The sequence below is a fragment of the Dreissena polymorpha genome, chromosome 4 (assembly GCF_020536995.1).
Source record: "Dreissena polymorpha isolate Duluth1 chromosome 4, UMN_Dpol_1.0, whole genome shotgun sequence".
NCBI classification, from domain to species: domain Eukaryota; kingdom Metazoa; phylum Mollusca; class Bivalvia; order Myida; family Dreissenidae; genus Dreissena; species Dreissena polymorpha.
This window is the reverse complement of record NC_068358.1, coordinates 2,870,124-2,882,593: the sequence shown is the minus strand read 5'-3', so window position 1 is coordinate 2,882,593 and position 12,470 is coordinate 2,870,124. Positions and strand designations below refer to the sequence as shown.

At 37.0% G+C, this 12,470-nt stretch overlaps 1 protein-coding gene across 8 annotated transcripts in view; it reads right to left on the bottom strand.

The window, feature by feature from the left end:
- Window positions 1–237: 237 nt before the first annotated feature.
- LOC127877960 (pericentriolar material 1 protein-like) overlaps window positions 238–12,470 on the bottom strand; it is a 62,629-nt gene continuing 50,396 nt past the window's right edge. For 7 of the 8 annotated variants that reach the window (XM_052424285.1, XM_052424287.1, XM_052424286.1 and 4 more), the window contains 8 exons: window positions 11,444–11,682; window positions 10,988–11,129; window positions 9,560–9,700; window positions 7,297–7,415; window positions 5,647–5,959; window positions 4,143–4,211; window positions 3,117–3,237; window positions 238–2,396 (listed from right to left, as the gene is read on the bottom strand). In XM_052424285.1, coding sequence (XP_052280245.1) covers window positions 2,380–2,396; window positions 3,117–3,237; window positions 4,143–4,211; window positions 5,647–5,959; window positions 7,297–7,415; window positions 9,560–9,700; window positions 10,988–11,129; window positions 11,444–11,682 — 1,161 coding nt within the window. In that variant the 3' untranslated portion in view covers window positions 238–2,379. The remainder of the gene's footprint in view (window positions 2,397–3,116; window positions 3,238–4,142; window positions 4,212–5,646; window positions 5,960–7,296; window positions 7,416–9,559; window positions 9,701–10,987; window positions 11,130–11,443; window positions 11,683–12,470) is intronic. The other variant, XM_052424288.1, reaches the window with a different exon arrangement.

The following is a 12,470-nucleotide window of genomic DNA, read 5'->3' as shown; positions in this document are numbered from 1 at the left end:
TGTGTATGAAAAATTTGAGAAGATAAAGATGTAAGGCTAATATTTAAAATAATTTGAAAATGAATTACATAAACTGGTGCATTGTATGTCCCATGACTTGACACATGTTCTTGCATTGCAGTTATCATTTTTAAATCGCATTTACACGAGAGATGCCTGATAATTGTTGTAATGATCATGCATTTGAAGTCAGCATGTGGAATCTTTTTATTTAATTAAACAACACAACTTCACATCAAAGTGTGATAACTTTATTGAATAATCCTTTACAACAGTGATGCTGAAAAATTAACAACGAAACTATGATAAAACATGAGAACACTCCACACAAGATTTGATCACTTAAATAAAATGGTTATATATAGCTATCCACTTTAACCTGACCTTGACCTTTATGCATGAATAAATGAGTCGTGTTCTGAGAAAACTGGGCATAATGCATGTGCTTAAAGTGTCGTCCCAGATTAGCCTGTGCAGTCCGCACAGGCTAATCAGGGACGACTTTTTCCGCTTTAATGACATTTTTCGTTTAAATGAAGGCTCTTCTTAGCAAAATTCAAATTTAGGCGGAAAGTGTCGTCCCTGATTAGCCTGTGCAGACTGCACAGGCTAATCTGGGACAACACTTTACGCACATGCATTACGCCCAGTTTTCTCAGAACACGACTTATATACTAGAATCATTATGATGATTACATAAGGTCTATATTGGCAAGCTACAAAATAACTTACATTAAATTCCAAAACCAGTTTACAGCAAGCCATGTAAGTAGGATGATAAAAAAAAATGCGTTTTACAAATAATTTCAAACTTAGTTGTTATATCGAGTTATCACAAGACACAATTAAGGTCTACTTCTGTTATGGTAAAAAAACTACACTACCTAACAAAAACTAACATAGCTAATCACTCTTGTATTCTTGTAAAGACTCACAATTGGAATTCCAATAAGTCATTAACTACTTGGACGAATTGCTGATCACAGACAAACACAAAACAAAACTGTAAGCAAAAGCTGCAGGATTAAAATTGATTTAGCACATGAAGGTTAATAAGTTACTATTAAGAATACTGTAAATAGCAATGTCATAAATGCATTCTTCCACAAAAAAAGGAATGGCAAAGTGTTAAAAAAAAGGTAACGTCAAGATCTTAAACATCTGAATAAATTAAATTAAGGAGTTAATTTGATCATGTATAAAAAAAACTACAGAAAACCCGAACAAGAAAAATTGTCATTTGATCAACATAAAACATGAACACAATTCCTTAACTATTTTTTTGTAAACATATAAACAAACACATACAGTACCAATGAGACGTGTCTAGTTTATGTGCATTTTTGATTTACACAATCTTTGCATCTCACTCATTAACATGTATACAACTTATACAGCTGCTAAGTCAAAGACAACAAATGCTTATGAACCAATGACAATAATTAATATTTAAAAAATTAAATCATGTACGTGATTTGAATTAAATTAACCACATGCACAACAAATAATATGGTACACAATACATGTAATAAGTATTCTTAAATTATAAAAGTAAATACCCATTGCATAGAGCTTAAACATATGTGCAGAAAGTGTATGAAGGTAGATTTTGGTCTGAATATTTCATCTGTCAAACAAAGGTATGTGTACAAATTAAAGTAACAGTTATGTGTGTGTAGACACTATGCAATTCAATGTATCATAAAAAATATAACCAACAGCACTAATTAATTGATTACAGCGACGGTCCTATTGTCAATATTTAGATAATGGCACAAATGTTAACACAACTCAAAACAATCACAGCAAAACTACATGAAATTCTACATTTTCTTAGAATGGAATGTACACAAAACACACCCACACTAACACATGCTACTAATTACAACATAAATATTTTTAATTATATTGGTAACAAAATACTTCATTATAACTAAGAAGTTAGTAAGAGACAGGTGTAACAGATACAACAATTCAAAGATTCAATACAACAATTCATAAAGTTTATACACTGAAGACACATTGTTTGCAACAATATCCGCCATGTCAGCAAGGTTCACTCTTCCCTACCAGCCACATCTCAAAAGACATCCATGTTCTTTTGATTTACCTTACAATAATTTAAGTCATCAGTTTTGAAGATTGTGGATTTTCAAATACGTCTCAAGGTTTGTACTCATAACATTTACACAGATTCAGAACAAATGTGCATGAGATTCCATAACATGTTTCAGGAACATTAACAAAAGTAGAAATAGCATGATGCCACCAACGTCATCACATACACATATACATGTAGTTTATTCCTCAGTTCCCAATTTTCCAGTGCACATTTCTACATGTATGCGATGTAGATCGACAGTATTCAGTTGATCAGGATTAGCCACTGCCGTCATCTGCAAAATACATGAAGTTTTGTGAATTGAAGGTTTTTGAAAAGTAATGAGGCGTATCTGAAAGCATACAAAATATTAATTTTGTATAGTCATTATTTCAAGTATATAAGGATATTTAATAATTGCTAGACAGTGTATTTAAATTAACAATAACACAACTCTATGTTTGTGAATATTTTTTTTATTTTATAAAATAGTACAATTTTCAGCAGAACTATCTAGTAAAACCTTGCATTCAACCCAGTAATAAAGAAATAAACAAGAGCTGTCACCATAGGATGACATATGCCCCCGAAAAACGCTTTGATAGAAGTTATGAGCATTTTTCGAAACCTAAACGCAAATTTCGAAACCTAAACGCGGACCCTAAGTTAAAGGTCAAGGTCACAGGGGTCAAAATTTGTGTGCGTATGGAAAGGCCTTGTCCATATACACATGCATACCAAATATGAAGGTTACCGGTACATCTGAAGGGACATAGAAGTTATGGGAATTTTTCGAAACCTAAATGCAAAGTGTGACGGAAAGACAGACAGTGCGATCACTATATGCCCTCCTTCGGGGCCATAAAATCAAATCCTCCTAATGAATCTTAGACAAGACATAAATTTACAGTTAAGCCTGAAAACAGATACAAAAGTTTCAACATCTATTGTCCCCAAATTTCTAAGTTTCCCATTCGCCCTGAAGTTCACAAAGAGAGCCACACGCCCCCCTGACCTGGTTCCTTAAGGAACAGAGGGTCCCCAGCCAACTCTTGCATGCCCTCCATCATACCTAGAAGTGCGGCCGCCCCAGTGTTGCCCTCCTGCTCGTTAGCCATCTTGTTTTGTAATTCAGCCTAAAACAAACAGGTCTGTTTATGCTAAGCAGTAAACAATAATATCGAAATGAATCATCAAAACACTACCTTAACTGGAACACCTTTCGTTGACACATCAGATATACTTTGTATTAAACAAGAGCACCGCATTACGGGTGCCACGCTCGGCTGCGGGTGCAGTTTTGAATAGATGAAAGCTTGTCAGATTTTTTTTATTTTTTTTTTAGAGGTCACAGTGACCTTGACCTTTGACCTAGTGACCCAAAAATGGGTGTGGCATGTATAACTCGTCAAGGTGCAGCTACATATGAAATTTCAAAGTTGTAGGTTGAAGCACTTTGATTTTAGAGCCAATGTTCAAAACCTTGACAAAATGTTAAGGTTTTAGCACGATGAGGACGGCGGACACGACGAGCTGGCTATGACAATACCTCGGGTTTTCTCCGAAAACAGCCGAGCTAAAAAATCACTCTTACTTGGCTGGTTACAGAGCTTGGCATCCATTTTATGACGAAATGGAAATCCCCCATTTTTTTATAAAGGGCAATAACTTTTAATTTCCAGGTGTAAATTGGCTTGTTATCACACATGGCCTGCATGTCATGTCAGTTAATATTTTCAGACAGTTTAGTGAAGAATCAATAAAAACAGTCCGCATTCAACAGCGGAAATAATGTGTCCTGCCTGCCCATCCATCAGTCCATATGACAAGGGTGTTCCCATTATATAACCCATGAGGAGAAAGGCGTATACAAACTAAACTATCACAATTTAAGAGGGTGCATAAAACCTTGAAGTATTAAATTACTTCAAAATAAGTACGTAACAACAATCAGTTCAAAATACATATGAAGCAGCCATTATTCAATCTTCTGTTTGAACATACTTACCGGTAGATCATACTAATAAACAATGCTACTTACTGAAGACATCACTAGCATTGACGGCGGTAGATCATCCATGGTAATAATCTCCATATCACCATTCAAAATCTGTAAAAAAAAACATGAACTCTTCATAGTGATTTGAGCACTCACAAGCAGAGCTCCAGATAATTTTTTCAGCCGAGGGTATTTCACTCATGAATTTTTATATTGATGAGTAAAATTCAAAATCCGATAATTTTAAGGAGTATTTATGTTCAAAGGACCAGAATTATTAATAAATTGTACATGTAGTGTTAACTTGCTATTACAAGCAGTTCTGTACACAATAAAGCAATAACTTTTGTTTCATTTAATATACTGTCAATAATAGGGCGTACAATTTTTTCTGGTGTTACTAATGACGATGTCGACTTAATAGAGATCGACCATTTATAACTGGCTCGCCATTAATTTTTGTTTTATTTACATGACAATAAAACACAAACACATGCAGACGCTGCGGAACATGTCACAAAAAGAAAAGCCCTTTCGGGACAGGGACTGCCGGTCAGGGTGGCACAGATTGTGACGGTCATATGAAAAACAAGCAAGCAGCAAGTTTTCGCATTACAAAATGATTCTAGTGGATTTATTGATTGCAAACCGGATTTTAATATATCTAACTGTTTAAACAGGTGCTTAGTCACGTTATCTGAATGGTAAGCGGGTGGTATCCGTAAAACTTGTTTATTATATGTGTGTATTTCGGCTGCCATTTAAGCAATGCTTGAAGAAAAAAGGTTTTTCTATAGTGCCACACAAGAGATAAACTGATAGCAAAACTTATATGCTTGAAGTTGGGCAATTCGTTTTTTTTTCCGAATGTGATGTCAAATGTTTTCACCATTAGCGTATATCGATTCTCAACAATGCAGCGGAGAGTACGTTGTGTCAACATCAGTCTTTATCGTGGGCCAAAATGAAATGATACCGTTCTGACTGAGGAGTAAATAAGGTCGGGAACCACATTCTGTACATAGATGGTGATGTCACTACGTTTTTACTGGTGTGGACACAATGACGGGAACCAGTCATGATTACATGAACTTATATTCATGTATAAACGGTTAATACGCATTGAAATTGCACACGATGCGTAATCCGAATTTAGCCAGGAGTTTTTTTACTCAACAAAATTTTAAGCCATGCGTATTTTCTTTTTTTCATGCGTATTTTACGCAAATACGCATCTTATCTGGACCTGTGCTCACAAGGACAATACGTTTGAAACATTAATAAATTGTATTCAACTTCAAGCAGTTTTTGCATGAAAATAATCAAGTAAAGATTTAACCAAATAATCAATACTGGTCTTTCTTAGGCGCTTAATCACACACTAGGTAGCTTACCACTTTTACAATCACTTATTGGTAAAACACTTGCATTTTTACCCAAATCCAACACAAATTTAATCATGTTGTTTCTATCGTTATGTTGAGTAAATAACAAGGACCCATAAAGACACTGATTCTCATGGAGGAGAGTTGTAACATTCACTCACATCCCCATTCATGTGCTCCAGTGACTCCACAAGCTCAGCCTTCCTTCCCTCTGCCCCCTGGTCGGCATCCTGCTCTGGGGACGCTGACACCGCCTGACCCACGGAGGGGAGAGACCGAAACTCCCTGGCAGGGTTGGAGCCCATGTCTGACCCACTGTCTCCACCCTGGTCCTCCCCGTCTCTCCAGCAGCCTGCGCGGGCGTGCATGTTGTATTCAGAGCGTGCATTGATAGAGACTGCGGTCTCGCTGGGATCCTCATTGCTCTGGGACTCGTCCTCATCTACACTCTCATCATCTTCATCGCTGCCAATCCTGCAACGAGTGGGATACAGTGAGCCGTGCTCTGGGAAAACAGGGCTTAATGCATGGGCGTAAAGTGTTGTCCCAGATTATTCTGTGAAGTCCGCACAAACTAATCAGGGATGACACTTTCCACTTTTATGGTATTTTCATTTAAAGAAGTCTCTCCTTAGCAAAAAACCAGTTAAGGCCGAAAGTGTCATCCCCCACCTGCACAGGCTTATCTGAGACAACACTTTATGCACATGCATTAAACCCAGTTTTCACAAAGAGTCATTCATATATCAACATATTCAGATCTTAATCATCATAATTGAAATCAATTGTTCAAAGGCCAATTTCCCAAAACAAAATTCAGTGTTCACAGACAGAAAAGCAAATTAACAGTTTTAACAAGAGTTCCGCGGTCGGAGATGACCGCATTGAAGCCGGATTTTTGATTTAAATGACAGGAAAGTACCTTTCGTGTTTTTGTCAATGCAATACTTAAATTACTGAAATATTGTTCAAAGGTCAAAATGAAATGTAAGTACTTTCAAGGCATGAGCAAACCTTGTGTTATGTTCTAGGTCCAAACATACCAAAGTTATAACAACTTTAACATTTTTACATTCAAGGTCACAGTGACCTTGACCTTCAAATGAATGACCTTGAAATGTCCAGTGGTTACTTACTAGTTCTGGCCAACCTTCATGTCAAGTTTCAAGACTCTAGGTCCAAGCATACCAAAGTTATAACAACTTTAACATTTTTATATTGAAGGTCACAGTGACCTTCACCTTCAAATGAATGACCTTGAAATGACCAGTGGTCATCTGTTAATCCTGGCCAACCTTCATGTCAAGTTTGAAGACTCTAGGTCCAAGCATACCAAAGTTATACCATGAAATAAGAACTTTAACATTTTTACATTCAAGGTCACAGTGACCTTGACCTTCAAATGAATGACCTTGAAATGACCAGTGGTTACTAACTAGTTATGGCCAACCTTCATGTCAAGTTTCAAGACTCTAGGTCCAAGCATACCAAAGTTATAACAACTTTAACATTTTTTATATTGAAGGTCACAGTGACCTTGACCTTCAAATGAATGACCTTGAAATGACCAGTGGTCATCTGTTAATCCTGGCCAACCTTCATGTCAAGTTTGAAGACTCTAGGTCCAAGCATACCAAAGTTATACCATGAAATAAGAACTTTAACATTTTCGAGCAGGCCGCCACCCCGCCCGCCCCCCCGACAACATCAATCTATAAGCCGAGATTTTTTCGAAAAAAATCCGGCTAAAAAGCATTCACATTTGTGCACTTGTTATATTGCCTTAGAAAACATTCAAGTTTAAAACACACCTGGAGTATGGCTTGGTTTCACTAGGTGCAAGTTCTATCTGCACACCCTTGTTAGGAGAGTCATCATCATCTTTGTCATCATACATGTCAACTTCATTGGCCAAGTCGTCATCACGTGACTGTAAGAAACAACCTAGTGTTTTTCCCAGGAGGGCAAAGGGGCATGGCGCATTACTTTCAAAAAGGGCATTTTAGCGCGCAGTTTAGGCAAAAAAGGGCAAAAACGTTCCCTGAATACCTGAATTACGGGGCAACATGTAATCGCATCTGAAGCAGTTGTGGAAAAAATAACATATAAACAAGCACATTAAATGGTAATTGATGTATTTAACTGACTATGATTTATATTAATATATTTACCTTGCAATGTACAGTTCCATGCTGTTTCAATAAACTGTACAGCACCACAAACATAATAAAGCAATATATGCATATGATTCTGATTATACACAGATCCACTAACATATAAATGAAACCATGTTTGTCTTATCCCATTTTCTAACAATAATCTTGCCAGATGTTTAAAATAACATTGCGAGTAAATTGATCGCTAACAATATGCAAACACTCGTTTCTGTGACATACATCCACCAAGTAGATTACAAATAAATACATAATGTTGTTGATATCTAAAACATTTATGCATCGTTGATTATCACAGACATTTCATTAATTCCTTCTTAATGTATAATCTCCATCGTTAATTCGATCGTTTACGACGTTATTTGCCATTTTTGCCGAGTCGCAATTTAATTCTGTATAGTCCGCCATGTTGTTCAAATGTCAAATGAGGTAAGCGACAGGTGCGCATGGCAATGTTAAATCGTATACGCGATTCACATTTTGTAAAATTACTATACGTCTCAGTAATTATTCCAATAATTAGATCTAATTTTCTTAAAGACGAAATCGATAAAGAATAAATTTGTTTGTGTTTTTAAATGTAATTATGCGTAAAAATATATGTTTTGATATAAGGGAATAATGCATGCAATGCACAATTGCCACGAGCATAACATTGAGTTTTTCATCAAAAGTCTCCATAGTAAGTGCGCTTGGTATAACATAGCCTCTGGCATTATCGATTAATACTGACACGGGGTTATTCACGCATGACTAATTCACAGCTTCCGAGCAGTTTTCCTATAAATCGAGCACTGTAATAGATTAAATCTGCTCAAATAATATAGTCGATTAGACGTTGACGTCTCTCGAGTAAATCAAGCACAGTCGGAGCGTCACAGACAATCAAAGACGCTGATTTTGCGCACCAAGTTAGATCGTAAGGCAATAAAGATGTTATCAATAAGGGCGCGTGGCGAAATTTGCCTTTGAAAAGGGCAGCGTGGCGATCCGGGAGGGCGGCGTGGCTTTTCACCACGCTAAAATGGCCTGGGAAAAACACTACAACCAATCAGCAACCATTGCATACCTTTTAGTTAACCGAGCTAAAAGTCACTAGGATAAACTGATGTTGATTTCTGATAAGAGCTGGTTTTGATGTTCTTAGAAAACAAAAACAAAACATTGCAAATTATATATAATCAATATTTATCACTTTTCATTAGCAATTTTTGAAATGTCAATGATAGTATTCCTTTTGCATCATGCTTATGGCAAATGACCAAAGCTTAACAAGGTTTGATTTTCAAAAGAGAATTAACACATTTGTAAAATAACTTCCAAGGTATGGTTTATGAACATCACTAAAATACTTCTATAAGAAGTTAAAATATAGGTTGCCATTGTTAAACATCAAATTACTAGTAGACATTTGTTAATTCCGAAAGGAGAGAAGCTACAGATTTATATTTCAGTGGTACATGATAGCACCAGGTTGCATCAGCCATTGCTTTACTTGAATTCTTGAACAAACAGAAAGGCAACACCAATCTCTTAAACTATTTAAGCTACTTGCTTAAAAGATTTTCCAACCATGGTGAGTTGTGTTTCACAAGTTATACATGTAAAGGTTTCCAATAACTGGCATTTCATGATTCTAGCTGTACTGTATTTACTTTAAACATGGTTCTAGCAGTACTGTACTGTGTTCTACATGAGTCCATCATTTTGTACTGTACTGCACTGTATTCTACATGAGTCTATCTGTACTGTACTGTGTTCTACATGAGTCTATCTGTACTGTATTGTGTGTTACCTTGCCAAGCTCCTCCTATTTGGTCTGTGTTGGTCTCTTATAGAAGCATGTCAATCTAAGATGAAGACAAAGTATGGGTTTATATTTCAGTGGTAAATGTTTTACCTTGCCCAGTTCCTCCTCTTCAGTCTGTGTTGGCCTAACGTCATCCTCGTTGTCACTGGCGTTGGCTGTGGAGCTTTCCGTGGTATCAGACTCATTGTCAGAAGCATTCTTGTCCCCTTCTTCGTTCTCCTCTACATCATCCTGTGCATGCGCAGATAACAGAAAGTTGACGACATGAACAACCTAACAGTAATACACTTCAACACCGTTATTTCGAAGTCGTCGGGACCGTTAAAAAAACTTCGGATTAACGATAATTCGAAATAAACATTTGACAGAAGACTTCTTTGATTTTGTAAAATAAAACGTTGTGGAATTCGCATTGTTCGGTTACACGCTACTATTAATAATTGTTTTACTTAAACACGTAAACTAGTCAGATAGCAATAGATTTTTACTTGTGACAAACAGAGGAATAAAACGATTCTTTTTCTTCTTTTTATTTTTCTCTAATTACAGAACATATAAAATATAATGAATAGCACAAATTATTAGAACATATATAATATAACGAATAGCACAAATTATCAGAACATATAAAATATAACGAATAGCACAAATTAACATACATGTAAATACATTTTCGGAAATGAATAAACATATTTTAAATAAGACGCGATGTCTCTCTGAACACCGGCGTTATCAGCACTAAACTGGACGCGTGTAACATATTTCTCACATTTGTCAAGGACATTGAAGAACTCGCTTCCGCCCGTGTTTTGCTCGCAGAACTGCCTTACGTCGTTGATGCATGTGGTCACACGTTGATTGGATATCATGTTCGTTCTTGTGTTGTCAGCCACGTCGTCGTCGTTTTGACGACATTATAAAATTAACATGCTACGCGCAGACGACAAAGATGTAATTATCGGCTTTTGACCGGCCACACGCAGACGACAAAGGTGTGAATTTACGCTCAGTGTTTCGCAGTTTTGACTTCGGATTAAAGATTGATAATTAGGTGCGAATTATAGTGTTGGGACCGACAGAATCACTTCGAATGAACGAATTCTCCGGTTTAACAAAGTTCGGATTAACAATAAAATTGTACATTAAACAAAGAAGAACCAATATCGGGACCCGAAAAATACTTCGAAATAACGGTGACTTCGGATTATCGGTGTTCGAAATAACGGTGTTGAAGTGTACAAATGGAGTTCACATTATGTCTCTTGACTCTATATTTTTGAAATAGGCTGAAATTAAATATTCAAGTTTAATATTCAATTGCAGTTCAAGACACATGTCACTTAAGCATTACTTTTGCACATTTGATTTCTACATGTAATGTTTAAGCAATGAAAGGGCATAATTATATGGATAACTAGACAAGTGTTTGCAACAAGAATAAAAAGTGCTGAAAAAATCCTTAAGAAAAATATGTTACAACATGCTGGCAATAGATGAGACTCAGTCATGAATCAGTACCTCAGAATTCATAGCTTCTGCATTCTTCATTTTCTCCTTGATGAGAGGATTATCCAGGTCTTGCATTAGCCTGAAGAATGCCAGCTCATTAAATAGAACCTCTGACATGTCCACAAGCAGGTCTTCTCCACACTCACGCATCCTGCAAATCATTATGGGCAATCTTATTTAGATTGCAGTGGCTTATCTTTTTGTTAACAAAGGTTAGATTGCAGTGGATTCAATTTTTGTCAACTTACGCAAAATACATTTTTCTACAGAATTACAACCAATTCTAAGGAAAACTCTACTAGAAGATCATGACACAGCATGGCTTGGGCAATCATGGGTAATCCATATTCTTCCCCATGTACATTATCTTTTGCCCTTTCTGCTCTCACATATGGCCAATTTATCCAACAAATCTTACTTTTTGCTCTTATATTTGGCCAATGTATGATATCCTACAAAACTTACTTTCTGCCCTCATATTTGGCCAGTGTATCCTGCAGAATGGAACCGAGCTGCCTGTGGAAGAAGCGTGCAAACTCCTGGCCGCTGTCATACTGGCGTGTGAGTGAGAGCACGAGACGCTTGACGTAGGCCAGCAGCTGGGGTGAGCACATGTTGTCCATGTGTTCCTTGATCACTGGTATCACCTCCGTCATGATGGACTTGATCTGCTGGTCCAGCTGCTGGGTGTCAATCCTTGGGTACTGGGGGACAAATATGTGGGGATATCAAGCAATATCCTTATATAGAGAATAACAGGTTACTGCCCTGTAAATCCTCGGGTACTTGGGGACTAATATGTGGGGATATCAAGCAATATCCTTATATAGAGAATAACAGGTTACTGCCCTGTAAATCCTCGGGTACTGGCGGACAAATATGTGGGGATATCAAGCAATATCCTTATATAGAGAATAACAGGTTACTGCCCTGTAAATCCTTGGGTACTTGGGGACTAATATGTGGGGATATCAAGCAATATCCTTATATAGAGAATAACAGGTTACTGCCCTGTAAATCCTCGGGTACTGGGGAACAAATATGTGGGGATATCAAGCAATATCCTTATATAGAGAATAACAGGTTACTGCCCTGTAAATCCTCGGGTACTGGGGGACAAATATGTGGGGATATCAAGCAATATCCTTATAAAGAGAATAACAGGTTACTGCCCTGTAAATCCTCGGGTACTGGGGGACTAATATGTGGGGATATCAAGCAATATCCTTATATAGAGAATAACAGGTTACTGCCCTGTAAATCCTCGGGTACTGGGGGACTAATATGTGGGGATATCAAGCAATATCCTTATATAGAGAATAACAGGCTACTGCCCTGAAAATCCTCGGGTACTGGAGGACAAATAAGTGGGGATATCAAGCAATATCCTTATATAGAGAATAACAGGCTACTGCCCTGAAAATCCTCGGGTACTGGAGGACAAATAAGTGGGGATATCAAGCAATATGAGCTGCCCTCTGAAAGTGCATTA